Below are 26,333 nucleotides of genomic sequence, written 5' to 3'. Positions count from 1 at the left end.
GCTAGATAGCGATCTTAAAAGTAGCGGAGTCAGGGGATACGGGGAGAAGGCAGGAACGGGGTACTGATTGGGGATGATCAGCCATGATCACATTGAATGGCGCTCACCTTGTAACCCGTCACATCCCCCTGGGCTGGGCTCCAGTTCACACGGATCCTCTTGCTGTCAATTGGCTGTGGTTTCACGTTGAGGGGCGGCGAATCAATTGGGAACAGCGATTGGTTGAGATCCATCCTATGTCTTACTGTGATATTAACCACAAGAACATATTAACAGAAGAACATGGAACATACAACAAGGAACAACACGGCACCACAACAAGCCCTTTGGCCCACAATGTCTGTGCCGGACATAATGCCAAGACAATCTTTTATCTGCCTGCACTTATCCATACCCCCCCCACCCATCCCCGCATATCCAAGTCACTTAAAGTCCACGCTCGTATTTGCCTTAACCACTACCCCTGACAGCACATTCCAGGCACTGACCATCCTCTGTGTAAAAACAATACATGCTCCGCACATCTCCTTTAAACTTTACCCCTGGCCCTCTCTCTCTACCCCCTCCCTCTCCCGCTCTAGCCACGCCTGCGCAGTTGGGGGCTATGCGTGAGTGGATAGGGCGAGGGATGGCGTAAATGGAGCGAATTAATAATATTAATATAATTTCAAGAAGTGAAATTAAGGTGGGGTTAATGTGTGTGTGTGTGTGACTCTATAGGCCGCGCGTTGAGGGGACGGGACCCAACGGGTCCCACTTGGTCTAGTCTCCTTTAAACTTTACCCATCTCACCTTAAAGCTGTGCCCTCTAGTATTAGATTTTTCCACTCTGTGAAACAGGTCCTGACTATCGAATCCATCTACACAAGTTCATAAGTTGCAGGAGCAGAATAGGGCCATTCGGCCCATCAAGTCTACACCGCTGTTCAATCATGGCTGATCTATCTTTCCCTCTCAACCACATTCTCCTGCTTTTCCTCATAACCCCCGACACCCTTACTAATCACAAATCTGTCAATCTCCACCTTAAAAATATCCATTGACTTGGCCTCCACAGCCGTCTGTGGTAATGGATTCCACAGATTCACCACAGATTCATCTGTGCCTCTCATAATTATATACACTTCTAGCAGGTCTCCCTGCAACCGCCGGCATTGCAGAGCAAACAATCAAAGTCTGTCGAACCTCTTCAGCTAATCCAGGCATCGTTCTGGTCAACAATAGTCAGTTGTTCCGTTATAGAAGGATCATCCAGGGTGCCCTGCAGTCTACGATGTGTCCATTCATTTACTGATCTATGTTTGTACACGTCTGTGTGTGTGTGTGTGTGTGTGTGTGTGTGTGTGTGTGTGTGTGTCTGTGTGTGTGTGTGTGTGTGTGTGTGTGTGTGTGTCAGTGTGTGTGTGTCAGTGTATGTGTGTGTGTGTCTGTGTGTGTCAGTGTGTGTCAGTGTGTGTCAGTGTGTCTGTGTGTGCAACTGTATGTTTATAATGCAAGTAGAAAATGGAATTCTCCGGAAGCAATGCCTGCCACAGGGTCCTGTTTTCATGTGACACAGAATGATGAGGTGAAGCAGGAGATGGGTAGAAGGAACTGCAGCTGCTGGTGAAGGTGTTGCCTTCCTTGTGTGGGTGGCGCTGGTGGGTGCCGCTGGTGGGAGAGGTGGGGGGGAGAGGTGACGGAGGGAATGGGAAAGGGAGGGAAAGATGATGAAAAAGGAACCCACCGTTGTCATCGCCGATGGTGACGGTGGTGCGGGGGAACTTGCCCAGCTTCGCACCATTACGGGGTTTGTACAACTCCAGCAGGAACTGTTTGATCTGCTCGTTGCCCAGGAGGGAGTCCACCTCCGTCTGCTCCAGCAGTTTGACGGGAATCTCCTTGCGTGTCTCCCCAGGGAGGAAGGTGACTTCGTTTTCCATTGAAATGTAATCCTGCAGTGGACAAAACAAAATGCAATGGATATATCTCCGTGGGAAGAACAAGGACAAGCAACAGGAGTCAATGGTTTATATACGAGTAACTGCAGGTGCTAGTTCACACACAGGGACACAAAGTACTGGAGTAAATCAGCAGGTCAGGCAACATCTCCGGAGAACATGGAGAGTTTAGTTTAGTTTAGTTTTAGTGTCTCATGTCTGGTTAAAAAAAAGTGTACAGATACACGATAAATGGAATAAGGTCATGACTGGGTTTAAATTCCTGGAACTGCCTCCACAACATTTTTGTGGGAGCGCCTTCACCAGAGGATCTTCCGGGGTCAACTCGGGATGGGCAATAAATGCTGCCCCACGGCCTGTACAGTAAACGAACAAATGGCCGCTTCTCTGGTGCTTAACGTACAGTATCGACCATTCAGTGGAAATGCCAGCTGGTTTGTGCTCCTGGCTGCCCCTTGAGCTGTCAGTGGTGGGAGCTGTACTCTCTCAGACTTCCCTAGCTGGTCTCTAGACTGAAATGATTTTTGATTTTAGAGATATATATCGCGGAAACAGGCCCTTCGACCCACAGAGTCCGTGCAGACCACTAGCACGATCCTCCTTATTGGGGACAATTTACAATTTTACCAAGCTAATTAACCAACAAACCTGTACGTCTTTGGAGTGTGGGAGGAAACCGGAGCACTCCCGAAGAAGATGCACGCGGTCACGGGGAGAACATACAAACTCCGTGCAGATAGTGCCCGTAAGTCAGGATCGAACCTGGGTCTATGGTGCTGTAAGGCAGCAACTCTACTGCTGTGCCACCGTGCCCCGCCCCATGGTCACCAGGTGTGAGCTATACCGTGCCGTCCTTGGCGGTGAGGTCTCGTGTTTTGTAGGAGACCTGGGTGCGTCCGTCCTCGGTGATTTCACGAAGCAGAGTGATGTTGGCCACCTTGTCCTGCCGCTGGCACGTGTAGGAAGGCTGCAGGAAGCTGATGCTGCTCTTGGCTGCCGACAGGAGGAGAGAGAGAGAGACTTCAGTGAATGGTGAGATAGTAACGGGTGGACACAAGAGACTGCACACACTGCGATCATGAGCAAAACCACAAAGCACTGGAGGAACTCAGCGAGCCGGGCAGCATCTGCGGAGGGAAATGGCCGGGTGCCGTCTTCAGCTTGACTGAGCAGAGGGGAGAACGCTGAGGGGAAAAGGTGAGGGGAAACTGGCAAGTGATAGGCGGATACAGGTGAGGAGGGGAGACTGGCAGATGGGGGGCCTAGATGGTGACACGGACCAGAGGTGAAAGACAGACAAGTGCGTCAGATTAAGGACGAAGAAAAGGAGTGAAACGTAAACCGAGTGGATTGATAGTGGGAATGGAATGGGAAGGAAAGGGGGAGGGGAGGAAAGATGCAAATACCAAAGAAGCTCGGAGCTTGGGAAACATCTGAGTAAGCCTGTGGTGGACAGGAACACCAAGGCTTGTGATGATGTCACCTCGGGAGAGAGATGGGTGGGGGGGGGGGGGGGGGGAATGAGAGAGATGGGGGAGGAGCAGAGAGGGGACAGAGGCAGTGGGTTGAGAGGGAAGGGTGGGGTAGGTACTGCTGGCTACATGATGTGACATTGAGACCCTTATCCTGGTGAGTCCGGGTGAGGAGATAGAGCTGCCCTCAGACCCGGTCACTCCCTGGGGACGTGACCCCTCGATGGAGACAAGTGCACCGGAGTGATGTCAGGAGCTGGCGGGCAGAGTGGGGGGGGGGGGGGGGGGGGGTGATCGGGGGGGAGCGGAGGGGCTCCGTGCCGGGCCAGGGGGCGACGGGCAGTCGCCGGTTCCAAACCCCTTACCGGCCTCTTTGATGATGGGGATGTCGACGAAGCGCTTGGTGATCTCCGCCGTTCCCAGCGGCACGTCCACCGCCTCCACCAGCAGCCGCTTCTCATCGTCATCCTCGTCCTTCACAAAGAGCGGCACCCGCACGTCCACCAGCTCCACCCCATCCTGGAACTCTACCTGGCCCCGGGCACCTGCCAACAGCACGGCAAAGGTTGTCAACGGCAGCCCGGCACAGACGCCTCCGCCCCCACTGCTCACGCCCGGCGGCCCCACAAATTGGCAAAGCCAATCGTCAGAGCTATGGCAGGCCCCCCCCCCCCCCCCCCAACCCCCCCCCCCCCCCCCCCCCCCCGAAGCGATCCATCACACCTGTCCACACCACCCTCCAGTGATCCACTCCATAACCCCTCGTGATCCACTCCACACAATCCATGGTGATCCATCCCATTCAATCCATGATGATCCACTCTTACACAATCCAGGGAGATCCATCCCACACTAACACTAGCCCTAGTGGTCCAATAATACAAGTTGGGCATCTCACGTTGAACCACAGCCGTATCATTAAACCCAATTTGAAATGGAGCTTCAGTAGTAGAAGGTAAAGAGAAGCTCAAAGCAGGAAAGGCATGAAGACAGTTCTTGTGGGCCAGACGTCAGATCCTCGGCTTCTGAACCACGGCCACCGGTGGGTGACGGATTAGCCAGAAACAGAAGTGAAGGAGAGCAGATATTTGAGAGGATTTCCGCACCGGAGGAGATTGCGGAGATAGGTCGAGAACACAAATCCCACCCATTACTCTACTCCAATCCCAAGAGATCCACTTCATACCAGTGACCCCAACCCCAAGTGATGTACCGGATGCAGCCCACCGCCAACACCCTGCTGCCTGTACAGACAGAGCAGAAAGACCGACTCCCCGCTCCCCGCTCACCTCGATCAGACGCCACTGTGTAATAGCCCGGGACGACTTTCAGATCGTTGAAGGTTCCCATGGTGACCTGGTGCTCAGTGAGCTTCATGATCTCTGGTTCTGCTGAACGGGGCGCTGGCAGCTGAGTGTCAATGATGGTCAGGTCCGACCTGGGACGGAGAAACACCCACATTACCAAACCCAGCCTGCCGCTCCGTGCGAGCACTGGTAAAGTCTTCGCCTGTCGGAGGAAGGGTCCCGACCCAAAACGTCACCCATCCGTTTCCCCCCAGAGATTGTGCCTGACCCGCTGAGTTACTCCAGCACTTTGTGTCTATCTTTGGTATAAACCAGCATCTGCAGTTCCTTCCCGCGCACAATAAATTGTTGGCAGAGAAGGCGAAAGGGAAAGGTTTCAAAATGCGAGATGTTTTCACAGAGTCATACAGTGTGGAACCAAGCCCTTCAGTCCAACTGGCTCACACTGAATTTCACATCCCAACTACATTAGTGCCACATGCCCCTATCCTTCTAAACCTGCACTATCCATGCATCTGTCTAAATGTTTCTTAAACGCTGCAATAGTACTTGCCTTAACTACCTACGGCACCTTGACGCAGCAGTAGAGTTGCTGCCCCACAGCGCAAGATACCCGTGTTTGATCGTGACTATGGATGCTGTCTGTGTGGAGTGTGCACGTTCTACCTGTGACTACGTGGGTTTTCTCCGGGTGCTCCGATTTCCTCCCAAACTCCAAAGAAGTACAGGTTTGTAGGTTAATTGGCTTCAGTAAAATTGTACATTTGTCTTAGTGTGTAAGATAGTGCTGGTGTACGGGGTGATCGTGGCTGGGGGATTTCAGGTGGGCCGAAGGGCCTGTTTCTGTGCTGTATCTCTAAAGTCTAAAGGCTAGTGCTGCCAACTGAGATAGCAGTTCTAAAATTCTCCAACTTTAGGGAACTAACCTACAAACACTCCTCCCCCTCCCCCCTCTTCCCTGTGCCCCCATCTGGATGTACATCAATTTCTCCCTTTCCTCTCCACCCTCCCCACCCCCATGTCCTTTTCCAACTAGATATTCCTTCCTCTGGCTTCACATTTCACACCCTTTCTACTGTTATTTCCTTACCTCACTTTTTACCTTTACATCCTTGGTCTTTGTCCACTTATCTGCCAATTCAAAACCCCCCTCACCTGTATCCACCTATAACTTTGACCTGTTTGTATCTCTCTTCCAGCTTTGACCCCCAACTCCACTCAGCCCTGACCCAAAACGTCACCTAACCATGTTCTCCAGACATGCTGCCTGACCCGCTGAGTCACTCCAGCACTTTGTGTCTTTTTTTGAAAACCAGCACCCGTCTGATGAAGGGTCTCGACCCGAAGCATCACCTATTCCTTTTCTCCAGAGATGCTGCCTGACCTGCTGAGTCTATGTTTTTATGTAGTTTTTGTTATTTTTTTTGTGGGGTATGTGTGTGGGGGGGTGGGGGTGGGGTGGGAGGGAGGGGGTAACTTTTAAATCTCTCCCTGCACGGGAGAACCGACCTTTTCTTTGTCGGGTCTCCGTTGTCGTTGGGGCTGCAACGTGGAGCGGCCTCCAACAGGAAGACCGGGGGCTCTGGTGCCGACGACTCACCTCACCGTCGCGGAGCTGGCCGAGTCCAGAGCGGGTGGAGCGGTGGTGGAGCGCTGCTGCGGCCCGACCTCCGGAGATTCGGAGGCTGCAGCTGCGGGTCTGGCGGACGGCGGCACCGGGAGCCCGCGGGTCCCTGGAGGGAGACCGCTTTTCAGGGCTCTCGCAACGGCGACTTCTCCCGCCCGAGTTGCGGGGTTGAAGAGCTCCTGGAGCGGGGCCTGACATCACCGCCCCGCGCGGCTTAGAATGGCCGCGGGACTCTGCGAGCGCACGCCGGGGGCTCTAACATCAAGACCCGGTGTGCGACCTTGCATCACCCGGCGTGGCTTTAATGGCCGCGGGACAATCGCCATCGCCAGCCGGGGGCTTTGACTTTGATTCTGACATCGGGGGGGGGGGGGGAGAGTGGGTAGTGCAGTGGAGAGATAAGTTTTTTTGGCCTTCCATCACAGCAATGTGATGGATGTTTATGTAAATGATGTTGTGTCTTGGGTCTATTTGTTTGTAATGTATGGCTGCAGAAACGTCATTTCGTTTGGACCTCAAGGGGTCCAAATGACAAATAAATTGAATCTTGAATCTTGAATCTTGAGTTTTTGCAGCATTTTGTGTCTATCTGCTGTTCCTTCTGTCCACAAGGTACTAAACGTCCGGATGTGACAATGGGGATAGAAATGCACTTGAGATGAGGAAATTAAGACACAAATATCTGAAGATGGTTTGACATAAACCTCCCCGGCAGAGAAGGCGGGAGGGATGGATTGGGAAGAACAGTGCAGGATGGGGTATGGAGACTGGCGATTACAGGCAGATTGAGAGCACGGATATCATGGAAGCTGCTGGTGGGCCAGGTCACAAAATCACCTACCTCTTTCCTGCATGTGGCTGGGTCCTAAAACAAAAGGAAAATGATATTTAGCAAGAGGCAGTTAAGTTGTTAATTGTCAACGATACAGCTTTCAACAAATCACCAACATTAGAGGCAGAATGAAGTGAGAGAGAGGGAGAGAGAGAAAGAGAGAGAGAGAGAGGCCCCGTGAGGTGGGTGTTGGGCAGAGGAAGGTCAAGTGGAGGGGAGAGGGAGAAGGGGAGAGAGACAGGGAGAGGAGCAGAATGCAGGAGGCAGACAAGGAAAGAGGGAGGAGAATAGGTGGCAGGAGTTCAGTAGAAAGATACCGAGACAGGAAGAGAAAGGGGAAGAGAGAAAGGAGGAATGAAAGCTTAAATAAAAAGTAATTGGGAGAGGAGGTGGGAGAGGGGTGAGCAAAGGGAAGGCACAGTGAGGGGGGGGGGGGGGGAATATAACAGCAGGGATGAGGAAGGAGAGACATGGATGCGTTGAGGGAGAGAGGTGGGGGAGAGAAAAAGTGAAGAGGAGAGACCAGGCAAAGAGAAAGCGGGAGGTTGGGTGTGCACAGGAGAACAAGAGAAATGGAGGACAGAGGCGAGAGGAGAGATTGCTTACGATGGAGGTGCAGAGGGGCAAAGATAATGGGGACGGAGAAAGAGAGAGGGCAAGATGGCACAAGACAGGGGGCACCATTCAGGGGGGGCATCAGCCAAGGGGGTGGGAGGCAGATTGAGAGTAAGGGGGAGAGAGAGAGAGAGAGAGAGAGAGAGTGAGAGAGGCAGTAGAGGGAGAGAGACAGGGAACAAGAGAAGAGGGATTGAGATTGAGCAAAAGCGAGTGATAAAAAGGGAGCAAAGCAGAGAGAGTGAGATGAGAGAAAGCAGGAGAGAAACTGATGGAGAGAGAGAGAGAGAGAGCAGAGAGCAGGGCAGGGGAGAGGGTGAAGGAGAGGCTGAGAGGGGCGTCATAGATGGGCGACACTGGGACATCCTTACCTGAATTTCGTTTTCTGGACAGTCTGAGCCCCTGGAATATGTTTATACACTTCGTTGAGCTGGAAAGATAAAGACACGCCTAGGTCAGTGGTCATCGATAGCATTGAACAAAGGATTGCCAATACATGTGTACCTGTCCCCCACGTTCCTCAGTATGGGTCAGCCTCCCCGAGTCACCACCCACACCACTACCCTGCCTCTCCTCTGCACTCACCCTGATACATATGAACAACCTCACCAGACACACACTGCTCTGCGCACTGGGGTTTGAGGCCACACGCAAATTGGAGCAGCAGCACCTCATATTTCGTTTGGGGCAACTTACAACCCAGCAGTATGATCGTTGATTTCTCTAATTTCAAGTAACTCCTACATTTTGTTTCTACCTCCCCGTCCCCGTCCCCGTCCCTTCCCCCACCCTAGCTGTCCTACCAGTTCCACTGTTAGCATCCTTGTAGCCCTGACGTTACCACACCTTCCCCAGCTAATGATGGGCCATTGTGGACTCCACCCTTCCTGAGGTCATCTGTGGCCGGCCCTGTTCCGGCCTTCTCTATCTTTCAGTCTGAAGAAGGGTTCGTACCCGAAACATCGCCTGTTCCTTTTCTCCAGAGATGCTGCCTGTCCCGCGGAGTTACTCCAGTATTTTGTGTCCACCTAGTATGCCAGCACCTGCAGTTCCTTCCTACACAATTGAACTATCTGCACACTATTTCAGGAAACCTTCGTGGATACACATGATAAATTCCACCCTGTCCAAGCGCTTGCATGGAGGATGTTCCAGTCAATATTGGAGAACATTGACTGGGACGCAACAAAACGTGCAACCATAACGTTAACATGCAACAAAAGCTTTTCACTGTCTGTACCTCGGTACCCGTGACAATAAAGGGTCACGTACTGCGACAACCCTGTTGCTTTTACATCTTTCCATAATCTGTCGACATATCTATTCCTCCATCTTCTGCTGGCTATTGAAGGCCTATTGTACAAGCCCATAGGAATGAAGGTAACTATCTTATTTCTGAGCTCAACTCCTATTGCCTTGTTGGATGAATCCTCCAGCATGTCCTCTCTTAGAATCATAGAGTCATAGAGTGTGGAAACAGGCCCTTCGCCTCAACCTGCCCACACCAACCAACATATCCCATCTACACTAGTCCCACCAGCCTGCGTTTGGCCCATATCTCTCTAAACCTGTCCTATCCCAAGTACCTGGCTGATTATTACTTCAACATTGCAATAGTTCTTGCCTCAACTACCTCCTCCGGCAGCTCGTTCCATAAACACACCAGCCTTTGTATGAAAAAGTTCCTATTAAATCTTTCCCTCTTCACCTTAGACCTATGTCCTCTGGTTCTCGATTCATACTCCGGGCAAGACACTTCCTCTTTACCATTCATGAAACATGGAAACCCTGCAACGTTTCTGAGCTGCCATTCCTGAGTCACTCCTAGCCAAGTCTGTGCAATGGCCACACCATCACGTTCCTGGGCACTGAGCCAGGCTCTAACCTCGCCCCCATTACCCATAATAATCCTGGCACGCTTACGTTTTCATCCGCCAGGAGCCGAAGCTGCTCAGACTCCCTGGAGTCCGGGTTGATCAGCTCGTTGTTGAACACTCGGGCTGCCCGCAGCGACAGGTTGTAGAGAACTGACGGAGAGAGGCAGATCGAGGGTCAGAGGCCACGGGGAAGCTTCAATCCTTCAATCCTCAACATGTAAAGCCCCAGCCCCACCCACTCTCCTCCTGTACTGGAGGACAGGGCAGCTCCTGAATCAATGCAGCACTAAGCGTACAACTCCAATCTCCCACTCGCTCTCCCCCCCTTCTCTCTCTTCCTCTCTCTCTCTAGCCCCTCTCTCCCCCCTCTCTCCCCCATCCCCCCTGTCTCCTCCATCTCTCCCCTCTACTCACCCACTCCTTCTCCATCCCTCTCCAACTCCCCCCTGCCCCTGTACCCTCTCCACCCCTTCCTTCCCGCCCCCTCCCCCCCTTACAGCCCCTCCGTCTCCCCCCACCCTCTCCTCCCTGCCCCCTTTCCTTTTCTGCCCTCCCCATCTACACCATCACTCTCCTTTTCCCCCTCTCCCTCCTCCTATTCTGTCCTATCCACGTACCTGTCTAAATGTTTCTTAAATGTTATGATAGTACCTGCTCGACTGCCTCCCCTAGCAGCTTGTTTCATACACCCACCTCCCTTTGTGTGAAAAAGTTACCCCTCACGTTCTTATTAACTCTTTCCCCCTCACCTTAAACCTATGTCCTCTGGTTCTCGATTCCCCTACTCTGGCCAAGTGTGTTGACCCAATCTATTCATCCCGTGATTTTGTTCATCTAGCAGAGGTAACTGTTAAAAGTCAACCTCAGTGACTAGCTATTTATATAGTGACCATCTGTAGTTCAGTGTCCCTAGGAGCCACCTCAACTCAAAATGTTTCTTTTCTTTAAAAGATCAAAACTGCAAGCTCGGGCCCACCGTTGCTGGAAGTGGAAATCACAGAGCTGCATAAACTGAGAAGCTGCCCAGAGGCTGCCTTCAGACACACAGACACAGCTTCTCCACCCATCAAAGTGACGGCCCCCTTCCCCTCCCCCGAGATACCCACCAGAGTCCTTGGGGCTGATGAGTTGGGAGTGAGCAGTGGCTCCCTTGTGCACATTGTCCGTCACCTTCCACCGCACAATGTCCGTCCCGTCCAGTTTGTTGGTCCGCACCATCGGCGTGTCCAGGGAGTTGGAGGTGAGCTTGCTCTGACGGAGCATGTAGTGGTCTTCCTTAAACCCCACCAGGGTGCCTAGACATTCAATCAAGGACGAATACTATCAACGTTATGTTCACATGAATGGCTGGATAAAGTACTTCAAATGATCAAAGGTCTTGACAATACAGTTAAATGGAGCATTGACAGATGGAGTTAAATCATATGGTTCAATGAGTCCACATTCATGCTTCAGAGAGAGCCTAGGAGTTAATATACAGAGATAGCCAAGGAGTTAATATGCAGGGAGAGTCAAAGAATTTATTTACTAAGCACCGATGATGTCTCGATCTGCTTTGGAGATAATAAAGTACATGTGAAGTGCAGTCACTGCTGAAATGTAGGGAATCGGAGTTGAGTTCAGTTGATTTTGAGTTTAGTTTATTGTCACATGTGCCGAGGTACGGTGAAAAGCTTTTGTTGCGTGCCAACCAGTCAGTGGAAATACAATACATGATTATTAATCGAGCTATCCATAGTGCACAGATACATGATAAAGAGAATAACATGAATAACGTTTAGTGCAAGATTAAGTCCAGTAAAGTCCGATTGAAAATAGGATCCGAGGGTCTCCATTCTGAGGGTCTCCAATCAGGTCGATAATTTGGATAAATACAAAGTGTTGAATTTTGATAAGATAAACAAGGGGAGAGAAGGAAAAGGATGAAGAAAATGTTGAACTATCGAGGAACTAGGCTCTTCCCGAATTGTAAGAGTGAATAGACGTTACCTCCAGCACAGCATGGCAGCATGGCACAGCAGGGGAGCTTTGCACAGCAGGCCTGCAACAGAGATGGGCATCGTTAGACAGGCAAGAGACAGGCACCAGTACCAGCACAACATTGGTACGCAACACCCACCAAAAATCAGAGTACGTCTGAGGCTTTAGATTACAGAGCTTCAAAGAAAGCCTCTTCACTAAAGGTCATATTCATCGTGAAGATGGGGCTCTACAGGACTGAGACCACAAAACCCAGTGGAGGCCAACCGTCAAAGCAGGAGTCAGTCACCCAGCTCCTCAGTCCCACGTGGCTGGTCTATGCTGACCTCAACTCCTCTATCCATCCCGGTTCCCCATAGCCTTCATTCCTTTACTCTTTCAAGAGCGTATCTATACGGGTGGCACGGTGCCGCAGCGGTAGAGTTGCTGCCGCCTCATGGCGCCAGAGACCCAGATTCAATCCTGACCACGGATGCTGTCTGTGCGGAGTTTGTACGTTCGTACCCACACTCCAAAGACGTACAGGTTTGTAGGTGAAAAAAAACTGTAATGTGTCGGCTAGTGCTGGTATGCGGGGAACGCTCGTCGGTTGCGGCCAAAGGGTCTGTTTCCGCGCTGTATCTCTAAACTAAAATGAACTAAACTAAACAATTCTACCCAAGATTGGAGACTAAAAGCTACGGATTACGATCAAAGCAATCCCCAAGCCACAAGTCTTGGTCCAGGCCACCAGTAGTAGACTTTAGACTGTAGAGATACAGCGCGGAAACAGGTCCTTCAGCCCACCGAGTGTACGCTGACCAGCGAGCACCCCGTACACTAGCACGACCCTACATACTTGGAACCATTTGCAATTTTACAGAGGCCAATTAACTTACAAACCAGTGCATCTTTGGTTTACAAATTGACCCTAGTGTGTTGGATAGTGCTAGTGTACAGAGATCACTGGTCAGCGCCTATTCGGTGGGACAAGGGGCCTGTTTCCACGATGTAACTCAAAGCTAAAATAAAACCAACTTTAAAAAATTCTTGATGAATAGCACAGAGACCAAGGGGCCGTGCACCAGGGCTTCAGAACCCAACTTGAAACACTCTACAGTAAGCCCATCCACTACTGCCCACCAGGTAGCTTTAGATCCATTTACCTGGTCACCTTAGACCCAGGAGCTGCTTCCTGAAGAGGAATGATCCTCGTTCCCCCAGCCCCCATGTAACCCAAGGGACAACTCATTCTCCCGAAATAATCGAACCATTAGCCAGAACTGAAACTGGGCAGGATAGGTCCTACCTATGATAAGGTGCTCGCGGTCTCATTCTGAACACCGGGGGCACTCAATCCATACAGGACAGGGCAATACATTCTCCTCCTCCCTCCCTCCTCCCCCACCCCTAGGACCAGACATCTCCACACCGACTCCACACTTGAGTTGTACAGCAACAGAAACAGCCCTTGAGCCCACTACACCATGGCCACCTTTTCCCCCGTCTCCACCAAACCCATCTGCCTGTGTTTGGTCTAAATTTGCCTATTTAAGCCCCTATCGAAATTCTTCTTAAATGTTGTGATTGCATCTGATTCCACCCGCTCCTCTGGCAGCACGATTCCGACACCAACAATTCTCTGTCTAAAAACGCTCACCTTCAGGTCTCCTACACGACTCCTTCCGCTCACCTTAAACCCATGCCTCCTGCCAAGGGACTGCCCTGTCTTGCTAATGGAGAGAGTCCTCGGTGTTCAGAGTTAGACCACGGGCACCTCAGGATGGGTGGGGTCGCTTCTGCCCCATCTTGGATCTGGTTGGTGTTTAATGACCCTCTAACCCGACAGTGCGAATATTCATTTCTCTAACTTCAAGTGACCGTTGCATCCCCCCTCTCTCCGCCCCTCCCCCACCCTCGTCATCGTACTAGTTTTCACAGTTGTCCTGTTGAATTTCATTGTCTGTAATAACACTTTATCACCTAGCCCACAACTAACAATGGACCATAGTGAGCTCCACCTTTCCTCGATCATCGCTACTTGTTTGCATGCCTTTCACCCATTTGTTCTATGTCTCTCTAGATCACCGTCTATTTCTCTTGTTTCCCTTTCCCCTGACTCTCAGCCTGAAGAAGGGTCTCGACCCAAAACGTCACCTATTCATTTCCTCCAGAGATGCTGCCTGTCCCGCTGAGTTACTCCAGCTTTTTGTGTCTTTCCGCCTCTTATAATCTCGTCTCCCTCCACCAGGTTCTCCTTTCCTTTGGCCAGGGCTGAAGGAGGTGGGGGGGGGGGTGGGGAATGGGGGGTGGGGGGTGCTCGACCCGATTGCTGGCTCCCACCTGGCCCCACTCACCCGGCAACAGGCACAGTATTTCCAGCACAGCAGCAGCAACAGGCCCAGGAGCATCATCAGGAACATAATGAGCGGGATGAGCCAGAGAAAGCCTCCGGGAGGGCAGTCTGGAAAAGGAGAGAACATTGTCAGGCTGGGCACCAGAACGACGACAGCTCTTCCTCCCACGGACCCACGGCTGGTGTTTGGACCCGCAGCAGGATGTCAACATTGGCCATAAACCACAAACCCACCGGCCAGTGCCATCCAAATAATGACCCCTCCTAAACCCCCAAATACTCCCCCCTCCATTCCCTTCCAAATATTTACCTTTCCACTCCCATCCAAATGTCTTTCCTCCACCCTCCAAGTTAGTTCCCATCCATTCCTCCATATAACTCTCCCTTCACCCTCTCCAAATAACTACCCCCCCCCCCAAAACAACGCCCCTTCCATCCTCTCCCAATAACATCCCCCATCTCGTTCCCCAAATAACTCACCCCTCCACCCTATTCAAGCAACTCTCCCCCTCCAAATAACACCCCATCTATTCCCTTCTAAATAACCTTCCCCACCCTAACTCCCCCACACCTCCTTCCCATTAACTCTCCGCCCCACCAAGTCAAGCATCACTGGGTCAGATTCCCGGAACTCCTGCCTTAACGGCACAGTGATGCGAACGTAGTCCATTCCTAGCTCCTCGAACATGGACCAGGGGCGGCAAAAACTGGCCAACGTGCTAGCGAAGACCAAGGCTTTGGCACGGCCAATGAACAAAACTCCTTCTGAGAATTACAGCAGTCCCTGGAGCAGGGGCTGGAGATGAATGGCCACACACTGTACAACACGGCCAGGGTCAATAAAGTCCAGCCCTCAGAGTGACCCAGGGAGCAGTGAGATAATGGAGGATGGGTTAATCAGCTGCTGTCCTCAATGCCAGACCTCAGCACCGTGAAGGGTAGAAGATGTCGAGGGTGGTACGAGCTGCAATGCCCAGCAGAGGGCGCTCAGGGCCCTGACACTGGTGGCCATGGAGTTGGTACTCACTGTGGAACTGAAACCCAAGCCAAATGTGCCGGTGACTGTTGGCATGAACCAGGCTCCAAACATCCCCAAACCTCAAAGTGTTCAAAATCACAAGGGCAATAGATCGGGTAAATGCACAGAACTTGCCCAGAGTAGGGGAATCGAGAACCAGAGGACAATAGGTTTAAGGTTAAAAACGATACAATTTTTACACAGAATGTGGTGGGTGTATGGAACGAGCTGCCGGAGAAGGTACAGTAGTTGAAGCAGGTACTTTCGCAACTTTGAAACATTTAGACAGGTACATGAATAGGACAGGTTTAGAAGGATATGGGCCAACGCAGGCAGGTGGGACTAGTGTTGATGGGATATGTTGGTTGGTGTGGGCAAGTTTCCACGCTGTTTATGTTATCTTTCAACCCCTTTGTTTATCAAGAATCTGCCTCCCCTAACCTTAAAACGTTCAACAATACTGCTTCCTTTGAGGAAGTGAGCTCCAAAGATCCATAAATCTCTGGGACAAATTTAATCCCATCTCTATTTTCTTAAATTATAGAATTAGGCCATTTGGCCCATCAAGTCTGCACCGCTATTCAATCACGGCTGGTCAAACTTTCTCTCTCAACCCCATTCTCCTGTTTCACCCCATAACCCCTGACACCCTTACTTATAAATCACCTTATCAAACAATTTTAAATAGGCGACTCCTCATGTTCACAAACAGTGACCACTGGTTCTGGAGTCCCCCACAAGATGGACCGCCCTCTTCACACCTGTCACAATTTTACATTTTACCACCTTAGCTCCCAAGTGGAAGTTGGATGGGCCACAAAGTGCTGGATTAACTCAGTGGGTCAGGCAGCATCTCTGGAGAGCATGGATAGATGCTGTTTCCGGTTGAGGCCCTGATTGTAGGGGGAAGAGTAGAAAAGCGCAGAGGCAGCACAAGGCGTGGCCAGTAATCGGTGAGGGGGTTTTTGATGGGTAGATGTTTGGAACAAAGGCCAAAGTTAACCAAGGAGTGTGTGATGGGGGGGGGGGGGGGGGGGGGGGGGGGGGGGGGGGGGGGGAGGGGGGATTTTTCCATGAGCCAATCCTGAAATAAGTTTCAGGCTTGTGATGTCAGGGAAATAAATAGCTTGGAGGGAATAGGATTAAAGATACTGTGGCTTTTTGATTGACTGAAAGATACAGCATGGAAACAGGCCCTTCGGCCCACTGGGTCCACACTGGCTATCAATCATCCATTCGCACTAGCTCTATGTCACTCCCAGCACTCCAGGGGCAATTTGCAGAGGCCAATTAACCTATAAACTGGCACATCATTGGCACGTGGGAGGAAACTACAGCATAGGAATGGCACAGTCCAGTATTGCAGTGATACAGTTGTTGCCTTACTGCTAGAGGCCCGGATTCGATCCTGACTATGGGTGCTGTCTGTAAAAGGTTCGTACATTCTCCCAGTGACCGAGTGTGTTTTCTCCGGGTGCTCCGGTTTCCTGCCGTATTCCAAAGACGTGCAGGTTTGTACGGTAATTGATTTCTGCAAATTGTCCTCAGTGTGTAGGATAGAACTAGTCAAAGGGTGTTGGTGGCTGGCATGGACTCAATGGGCCGAAGGGCCCATTTCCATGTTATATGTCTAAAACTAAAGGAACAGGGCCATCGGCTCACAACGTTGGTGCTTGAACAAGACTCCAAATTAAACTACCCACAGCCAGTCCCCTCTAATCCAGCAGTGTGATGGTTAATCTCTTCTGCACCCTCTTCACAGCTTCCACATAATGGGGTGTCCAGACCCACACCTAGTGTTCCAAACACAGCCTGGGGAAAAGATCATATTGAAATGGCTCCTGGGAGCACAAACACTGACACTGAACAGTTTATAAAACTGCAATAGGTCCCACTCACCTTTCTTCTTCCGCACCTGGAGGTAGGTGGTGTTGATGTTTGGGAGTTTCTCCACCGTGTAATAGTAGGTGCAGTCATCGTCCTCGTCACGGAACTGGCAGCTCTCCGTCACCTCCTTGTCTGCCGGCACAAAACAAACCATCAGCTCACGGGCCAGCGCGGTGGCCTGGAGGTCTCCGGCCCTGTCCGCGGCAACAAGCCTGCCTCATCGGAACCTGCCCGAACAAGGTCAGTGGGACTGGGAGGGAACTGGAGACATCGGGCGTCTATTTTATATTTTAATATGTACGGAAGCTAATGGTGCACGGCGCAGGGTCGGCACAGGGTCGGCACTGACCTTCCTTCAGTTCTTCCACAAACTCGAACACATCGTCGCACTTATTGCAGTTTTGCCCTTTCTTCTCCCCAGTGTTCCAGGCCTGGCATTGGACACAAGTCCGAGTGTCTTCACACAGCCCGAGCAGTTGCTGCAGTAGAGAGAGGGGAAACAACCCGATCTTGTCAGACAATGACCACTGGTCACTGAACTACAGGAAGCCCAGAGTCCTGATTTAACCACTGCTCCAGCGAGAACAGGGCCTTAAATCAAGGACCCACAGTGAAACAAGGCACAGGACAGGACTGGAGTGCCCAGAAATATTTCTGAGGGCTTTTCTCATCAACAAATGGGGCGGGCATATTCATCAGCCCCACGTGGAAACCTGGGGCCTTGCTTCGTCCAGAGCTCCTGCTAGACCAGTACTGTGGGGCGCTGCTCTGGAACTGACCTTCCCCAGAACCAGTGGTGAACGATACTGGAAGCCTGATGTCTGCAAGTGACCACGGAAAGTGGACCTGCACACGGAGCGGTCAGTGTGCAGACATGAGATGATGTCAGTGTGGTCACGGCAAACCTCCCCAACTCACGGCCTGTGGCTAATGGGGACCATTGCTCCTTGTAAAGTGACCCATTATTCCTCTCCAGCGCCACTGAAACTGAACCTACTGGAGGTGAATAATGGGGTTGAACGAGTGCCGGAGGCGTGAGTGCCGGAGGTTGGTCCGGACAGGGACCCAGCGTAGTCCCTCTGACCATGAAGTGGGACCATTGGGACCCACATTGAACGCTTTGTAACTTTGTCTCCACTCTATATGTGGCGACTCTTTGCAAACTTTGTGTATGTTGTGCAAAACAAAGAATTTCACTGTGACGTCACGTGATAATAAAGTGTCATTTAATTAGTTCACCTCACCTGTGCTTTCATCACTCTTGCAGATTACTGAGGAACTTGGTTGTTATTGTGCCAAACGGAAAATAAGCAGAAGCTGCGAGTTATTGTGTATGTGTGGGGGGGGGGGTTGCTGCCTCACCCAGCTACAATCCAGACCTCGGGTGCTGTCTGTGTGGAGTTTGTACGTTCTCCCTGTGACCGCGTGGGTTTTCTCTGGGTGCTGCAGTTTCCTCCCACATTCCAAAGACGTACAGGTTTGTCGGATATATTGTCCCTAGTGTGTAGGGTAGTGACAGTGTGCAGGCGATCACTGGTCAGTGGAGCCGAAGGGCCTGTTTCCAGGCTGTATAGCCAAACTAAACTACCGTTCTCAAGTTGGTCATCTGTCTGAGCGACAGTGGGGAACTCTCAGGTGTTCAGGTACAGGAGTGTTGCAGCTAATTCAATGGTTCAATACTAAACTGCCCTCAGTAGGTCTTTGCAGCTGTGAAACTCTATGGGGGCATGGAGGAAAGGGGAGGGAAGCACAAACATTCACGCCTCAAGCAGTTGTCCTTACCAAGTAGGTGTTGGCACCGCAGGTCGGGTCTACGTTTTTATCTTCACACTTGCACCGTCCACACTCGCAAATGCCTTTGCCGTTGCACAGCCCCTGCGTCAGGGAAATACAGGTCAGGAGGATAAGAAATGCCTCCCTGCCTCCCCCCCCCCCCCCCCCCCATCCTCCTCCAGCTGGGGAGGGGAAGGGGGAAGGGAGGAGGGGGTGCTCCCCTCTGATCAACGCGCGCTGGAAACTCCCAGAAACTGTCCCAGCAGCAATCCCAGGGGTGGCCAGTGGTAGAGTTGCTGCCTTACAGCGTCAGAGATCTGGGTTTGATCCTGACTACGGGTGCTGTCTGTACGGAGTTTGCACGTTCTCCCTGTGATCGCGTGGGTTTTCTCCGGTTTCCTCCCACACTCCAAAGACGTACGGGTTTGTGGGTTAATTGCAGGTAAATTGCCCCGAGTGGTGCGGGGTGATCGCTGGTGGGTGTGGTCACGGTGGGCCAAAGTGCCTGTTTCCGTGCTGTATCCCTGACCTCTAAACTAAAGTTTAAGGTGCTGGGAATGTTACCGGCAATTCACGGGAAGTGCAGCAGGGGGAGCAGTAACTCCAGGCTGGGTCATGTCTGGGGAACCAGGATCTCCTTGGTCACATTCCACACGGCTACCCATGGAGACGGCAGCCCAGCATATCTCTCTTTCTATTTCTATAATTTTGCATCAAATCTTCTCCCTTTGTAAGATCTCTAGGCCCACGTAAGGAACAGACCCAGCTCAATCCTTCTCTCGAGCCTGCGGGGCGTTTTTGTCCGCAGTATCGCGACTCGTGGAATTGATCCTTCCACTCACCAGTGACCACCAAGGTGCCCCATCTAAGCTCATCCCATTTGCCTGCATACCCCCTATCCTTCTAAAACCATTCCTATCCATGTACTTGTCCAAGTGACTTTCCTATCCTAGGCTGTCATCTTACCTGCCTCAACTACCTTCTCTGGCAGCTCATTCCATACACCCACAATCATCCGAGTGAAAAAGTTGCTCCTCACGTTCCTATTAAATCTTGCCCCTCTCACCTTAAATCTATATCTTCAGGTTCTTGGATGCCCTAAAAGATTCTGTGCATTGACCCTAAACTATTTAACTCAATATTGTAAACACCATTATAAGATCACCCCTCATCCGCCTCGGAATAAAGTCCTAGCCTGCCAACCTTTCCCAATTGCTCAGGCCCTCGAGTCCTGGAAACATACTTGTAAATCTTCTCTGCGCTCTTCCCAGCTTAATGACATCCTTCCTATAGCAGGGTGACCAAAAAGAGTGGTAGAGTTGCTGCCTTACAGCTCTTGCAGCGCCAGAGACCCAGGTTCGATCCTGACTACGGGCGCTGTCTGCACGGAGTTTACACGTTTCTCCCCGTGACCGCGTGGGTTTTCTTGGAGATCTTCAGTTTCCTCCCACACTCCGAAGATGTACAGGTTTGTAGGTTAATTGGCTTGGTATAGGTGTAAATTGTACCGTGTGTGTAGGATTGTGTTAATGTGCGGGGATCGCTGGTCGGTGCTGACCCGGTGAGCCGAAGGGCCTGTTTCCGTGATGTATCTCTAACCTAAACTAAACACAAGTCAAGTCACTATCACCCATGTCCATCTGCCACCCAGAATCGTTTTCACCATCACTAAATTCCGTTATTTCCAGCTTACTCCGTTAGGATCTATGCAGGTAGCGTTACTGATCGGACATTCACATGAGGGACCCGTCCATCCATCGTCACAAAGGCACTTCTCCTGAAAGCATTTACCCCGATCTGTGGACAAACACAAACAAACCCAAAGAATAAACATTCAAGAAAATCCAATACACCAAATCTCAGCTCTGGAATGAGCAGCAAATCAGCTCAAATCACATTGACCTTTACGTTCAATAAACCAATCATCTTGGTCAATCCAACTCGCAACACAAGTCCCATAGGTCAGTTCACCTCACTGCCAACTCCATTGGTCATTCTATCTACTCAATGCCAACTTCATTGGTCGGTTCATCTACTAACTCCCAATTACATTGGTCCATCTACTTGTTGCCCTCCATTGGTCAGTCCACTCACTAACCGCCAGCACTATTGGTTATTCCATCTACTCACTGCTGATTTTATTGGTCAGTCCATCTACACTCTTCCAACTCCATTGGTCAGTCCAAATACGTTGGATAAAATGAGCATAGAAATTGAAACACAAATTATCTGGAATTTTAAAACATGGATTTTTTTTCAGTGTTACATCTTTCCATTTCAGTGCAATTAGCAGTGGCGATGAAGCCAGCTAATCCGGCCCAGTGACCCCACTGAGTGGACGCAAGTCGAGCTTCCACTAAAGACGAAGAGTGGGAAGTTCATCTCACAATGTCCTCTTGGGCAGAGGATCTAGCAACCATTGACCACTTTGGATTTATCTCTGAAGAAGGTGATCCCATGAATCCCGCAGTTCTCTATTAAGAATTTTGTGATGCATTGGTTCAATTTAGATCAGTTATCACTGGCCACCACCCAGGTAATGGTTTTCCATTACCGGCATCTAGTGCCAACTCTGTGGCAGGTACTACCTGCTCCATCAGTAGGGACTCCTTCTAACCATCTCCACTGCCGACCGCCAGTTAGCTGTGGATAGAAGAGCTAGTCGAGGGTGGCGGAGACAGCATTGACAGTGGACTTTTGCAGTTGGTCTTTCAAAGCCCCTCAGATGTTGGCACTCTGTGGTTGGCCTCCACTCCTGCTCAGACCGTCGAAGATCTGCCGTCTGGACCCCAGGAGCTCACACGCTGATCGAGAGACAATGGGCCAATCACAGCCGGGGCTCCCAGAACTGCCACAAGGAGGCACTGCACTGGGGGATGCAATGCCTCTCCGGTGGAAAACCCATGGAAAGTTGGAAGAGCAGTGAAAGCCCATAGCTGCCCTGTCAACCACTATTTCTTGTACCAGAATTGCACCAGAACCACTAGTTTGTACCAGGTATTTGCTTTTTCTTGGGACCTCTCTGTTGCTGTGTTGTATTGCAGGGGTGTGCCCAGCTTCTGCAGAGCTGAACCACTGTGATATTCTCTGTTTCACAGCATTTTGTTCCTTTTTTAACAATATATTTTGTGGGGGTTAAACACATAATTCTGGAGTAATTTAGCAGGTCTGCCAGCATCTCCGGATTAGATTATTTAGATTAGAGGTACAGCGCAGAAACAGGCCCTTCGACCTACCGAGTCCGCGCCGACCAGCGATCCCCGCACTTTAACACTATCCGATACATACTAGAGACAATTTACACTTATACCGAGTCTATAAACCCAAGCCAATTAATCTACAAACTTGTACGTCTTTGGAATGTGGGAGGAAGCCGAAGATCTCGGAGAAAACACACGCGGTCACGGGGAGAACGTGCATACTCCGTACAGACAGCACCCGTAGTCAGGCTCAAACCCGGGACGCTGGCGCTGTAAGGCAGCAACTCTCCCGCTGCGACACCGTGGAGAAAAATAATAGGTGATGTTTCTGGTCGAGACCCGAGCATCTACAGTTTCTTCTTACACATGCTCTGTGGGGGCTTCACCTCCGTGCCTCCCAGACACGCCGGTGCGGGTTGACTCACCGTTGCACGTGAAGCCGGCGTAGCGCGGGCACAGCAGGTTGCTGTATTGACAGTACTTCCCGTCAAAGTGTTCTAGATGTTTCTCTGAGGGGAGGCAGTGGCAGATCCCGCACTGACACTCCCCATGTCTAGAGCAAGGCACACTGCTGTTTCCCTTGGGGTCGATGCAGTCAGCAATGTTTCCCTCCACGCCCATGAGACAGTCACAGCGAAGACCCCGCCTGAGGGGATAAGGGCAAATTCATCAGCTGGCCTGCCAGCGTTCAAGCTTCAGGACTTTTGAGAAGATGGCAAAGAGGAGAACATTCATGCATTCAAACACATGGAGCACAAACCTCACTGGGAGCAAGGCTGAAACACACCATCGCCCCACTTAGCTACCTTAGTTTAGTTTAGTTTAGAGAAACAGCGCGGAAACAGGCCCTTCGGGCCACTGGGTCCGCGCCAACCAGCGATCATCGCACATTAACACTATCCTACACCCACTGGGGACAATTTTTACATTTGCTAAGCCAATTAACCTGCAAAACTGTACGTCTTTGGAGTGTGGGAGGAAACCGAAGATCTCGGAGAAAACCCACAGATCACAGGGAGAACGTACAAACTCCATACGGACAGCACCTGTATTCTAGATCGAACCCGGGTCTCCGGCGCTGCATTCGCTGTAATGCACGAACTACCGCTGCACCACCGTGACTGCCCAATATTTTCCTATCGCTATTTTATTATGATACGGAAGAAGGCCATTTGGCCCACTGAGTCCATACCAGCTCACAGGGCAGTCCCAGTACTCTATGTATTCCCCCACAACATCTTATTTCTCATATTCCCATCAATTCCACCCTCATCCTCCCCCTTGAGTTTAGTGTCGATCACCCCCACCTGCCTCAGTATAGCTCTTACACTTTTTCTACACTGCACTTTCTCAGCCACTGTTATGCTATAACGCTCTCACATTACATTCTGCACTGCGTGTTCACATCTCTACACAGTGCCTTGAACTCACAACTTCTTGATCCGTGTTTGAGTTCCACCAAACAAGCCACACTATAGGTTGGTACCAAAGTCGGCCCAATGCAGGGGGACAGATGGTGGTCCCGATGAAGCCCGTGCCCCAGGGAAGTGGCATCACCTCAGGGGGATGGGGGGCCGAGAAACCAACCTGCAAAGTCGGCCTTGGAAGTCGGCTATGGGAACGAGTCTGTCTGCTGGCTCCGGCCAGGTCCGACTTCCAAAGCCCTGCCCAGGGGGACAAATTTGACACCTCGATCGGCCTCGGAAGTCCCAATGAGGCTGAGATCGGCCGCATCATCCGGCCTCGGTGCTACATTTACGGGGGGGGGGGCTACCAAGGGGGATTTCAAGTGCGCTCTCGTAACATTGTCTGGATTGAAGGAGGTGCAGGACAACCAGTTGCTAAAAATGTAATGGTGGACCAGTACATCGTCTGGCCAGAGGCTGCCTGGGACACGTTAATGTGGTGGAAGAAGCAAATCCGCTCCTTCCTCTCAGTCCAACCCGGCTTTCTCCAAATATCACATCACCAAAACATAGAGGGGCTGCTTTATCTTACCAATTCTCCTTGCACTGGCACTGTCCGCAGACAAAGTTACCGTTGGAACTGCACAGGGGCGAGTCAACCTCTGGTTTCTGCAACAAAGCAGAACGGGCCGTCAGGGACAGATAGACACAAACAGCTGGAGTAAAATTCTTAAGTTTGGAGTTTCTTAAATTCTTAAATTCTGGAGTTTAAAATTCTTAAGGGTTGGACAGGCTAGATGCAGGAAGATTGTTCCTGATGTTGGGGAAGTCCAGAACAAGGGGTCACAGTTTAAGGATAAGGGGGAAATCTTTCAGGACCGAGATGAGAAAAACATTTTTCACACAGAGAGTGGTGAATCTCTGGAATTCTCTGCCACAGACGGTAGTTGAGGCCTGTTCATTGGCTATATTTAAGAGGGAGTTAGATGTGGCCCTTGTGGCTAAAGGGATCAGGGGGTATGGAGAGAAAGCAGGTACAGGATACTGAGTTGGATGATCAGCCATGATCATATTGAATGGCGGTGCAGGCTCGAAGGGCCGAATGGCCTACTCCTGCACCTATTTTCTATGTTTCTATGAGTAATTTAGCGACTCAGGCAGCATCTCTGGAGAAAAGGAGTAGCTGACGTTTTGGGTCAAGACCTTTCTTTCGACTGAGAGACAAGGGAGAGGGAAACAAGATATATAGACAATGATGTAGAGAGATATAGAACAAATGAATGAAAGATGTGGAAAAAAGTTACAATGATCGAGGAGAACAATGGGCCCAGTTTGCCTGTGGGCTACGTGATAATGAGTTATGCAGACAGTGTAACTAAACAGTGAAACTAGTACGTGTACAGTGTAACTAAACAGTGAAACTAGTACCCCACACAGTCAGGGAAAGGTTGTGGAAGATGGTGTTGCAGGTACAGAAGCAGGAGCTTACCTTCTCACAAGGGCACTGGGCACACAGCAGTGAGGCATCAAGCGACAGAGAGTCGGTGGAAGTGCTGGGTTTGAGAATAATAGTTCCCTCCTGGTCGCCCTGGGGCATGTTGCACAGGTGAATGTCACCGTCGTTTTCCAAAGCTTTCAAACTGAGGCGGAACTTATTCTGGTGGCAAGCAGAAAAGGAAATCAGCGGCACGGTGGCGCAGCGGTAGAGTTGCTGCCCTACAGCACCAGAGATCCAGGTTCGATCCTGACTTCTGGTGCGGCCGAACGGACTTTATACGTTCTTCCTGAGACCGCATGGGTTTTCTCCGGGTGCTCCGGTTTCCTCCCACACTCCAAAGACGTGCAGGTTTGAAGTTTAATTGGCTTTGGTAAAAATTGTAGAATTGTCCCTAGCATGTAACATGTGCTACTGCAACAGGAATCGCTAGTCGGCCAAAGGGCCTGTTTCGACGCTCTATCTCTAAACTAAACTCAACAAGGTTTCCTGATGTCTCCAAACCACACATAGAAACATAGAAATTAGGTGCAGGAGTAGGCCATTCGGCCCTTCGAGCCTGCACCGCCATTCAATATGATCATGGCTGATCATCCAACTCAGTATCCCGTACCTGCCTTCTCTCCATACCCCCTGATCCCCTTAGCCACAAGGGCCACATCTAATTCCCTCTTAAATATAGCCAATGAACTGGCCTCAACTACCTTCTGCGGCAGAGAGTTCCAGAGATTCACCACTCTCTGTGTGAAAAAAAGTTCTTCTCATCTCGGTTTTAAAGGATTTCCCCCTTATCCTTAAGCTGTGACCCCTTGTCCTGGACTTCCCTAACATCGGGAACAATCTTCCTGCATCTAGCCTGTCCAACCCCTTAAGAATTTTGTAAGTTTCTATAAGATCCCCTCTCAATCTCCTAAATTCTAGAGAGTATAAACCAAGCCTATCCAGTCTTTCTTCATAAGACAGTCCTGACATCCCAGGAATCAGTCTGGTGAACCTTCTCTGCACTCCCTCTATGGCAATAACGTCCTTCCTCAGATTAGGAGACCAAAACTGTACGCAATACTCCAGGTGTGGTCTCACCAAGACCCTGTACAACTGCAGTAGAACCTCCCTGCTCCTATACTCAAATCCTTTTGCAATGAACATACCATTCGCTTTCTTCACTGCCTGCTGCACCTGCATGCCTACCTTCAATGACTGGTGTACCATGACACCCAGGTCTCGCTGCATCTCCCCCTTTCCCAATCGGCCACCATTTAAATAATAGTCTGCTTTCCCGTTTTTGCCACCAAAATGGATAACCTCACATTTATCCACATTATACTGCATCTGCGAAACATTTTCCCACTCACCCAGCCTATCCAAGTCAACTTGCAGTCTCCTAGCATCCTCCTCACAGCTAACACTGCCCCCCAACTTAGTGTCATCTGCAAACTTGGAGATATTGCCTTCAATTCCCTCATCCAGATCATCAATATATATTGTAAATAGCTGGGGTCCCAGCACTGAGTCTTGCGGTACCCCACTAGTCACTGCCTGCCATTGTGAAAAGGACCCGTTTACTCCTAC

The 26,333-nt window shown here is 50.8% G+C and overlaps 1 protein-coding gene across 1 annotated transcript in view; it reads right to left on the bottom strand.

Moving 5' to 3' along the window:
- itgb4 (integrin, beta 4) overlaps positions 1 to 26,333 on the bottom strand; it is an 87,725-nt gene that overhangs the window by 31,243 nt on the left and 30,149 nt on the right. The window contains exons 11-28 of the mRNA XM_055654009.1: positions 24,759 to 24,926; positions 23,862 to 23,938; positions 22,289 to 22,509; positions 20,357 to 20,460; positions 18,673 to 18,765; positions 17,240 to 17,369; positions 16,903 to 17,022; positions 13,987 to 14,093; positions 11,660 to 11,711; positions 10,777 to 10,965; positions 9,717 to 9,820; positions 8,165 to 8,223; positions 7,188 to 7,211; positions 4,702 to 4,850; positions 3,778 to 3,957; positions 2,785 to 2,933; positions 1,727 to 1,934; positions 108 to 244 (exon numbers count right to left, since the gene is read on the bottom strand). Of these exons, the coding sequence (XP_055509984.1) occupies positions 108 to 244; positions 1,727 to 1,934; positions 2,785 to 2,933; positions 3,778 to 3,957; positions 4,702 to 4,850; positions 7,188 to 7,211; positions 8,165 to 8,223; positions 9,717 to 9,820; positions 10,777 to 10,965; positions 11,660 to 11,711; positions 13,987 to 14,093; positions 16,903 to 17,022; positions 17,240 to 17,369; positions 18,673 to 18,765; positions 20,357 to 20,460; positions 22,289 to 22,509; positions 23,862 to 23,938; positions 24,759 to 24,926 (2,271 nt within the window). The remainder of the gene's footprint in view (positions 1 to 107; positions 245 to 1,726; positions 1,935 to 2,784; positions 2,934 to 3,777; positions 3,958 to 4,701; positions 4,851 to 7,187; positions 7,212 to 8,164; positions 8,224 to 9,716; positions 9,821 to 10,776; positions 10,966 to 11,659; positions 11,712 to 13,986; positions 14,094 to 16,902; positions 17,023 to 17,239; positions 17,370 to 18,672; positions 18,766 to 20,356; positions 20,461 to 22,288; positions 22,510 to 23,861; positions 23,939 to 24,758; positions 24,927 to 26,333) is intronic.

This window comes from Leucoraja erinacea, chromosome 23 (assembly GCF_028641065.1).
Source record: "Leucoraja erinacea ecotype New England chromosome 23, Leri_hhj_1, whole genome shotgun sequence".
NCBI lineage: Eukaryota > Metazoa > Chordata > Chondrichthyes > Rajiformes > Rajidae > Leucoraja > Leucoraja erinaceus.
Note: the sequence above shows the minus strand (reverse complement) of the source record. Positions and strands in the feature narration are given on the sequence as shown.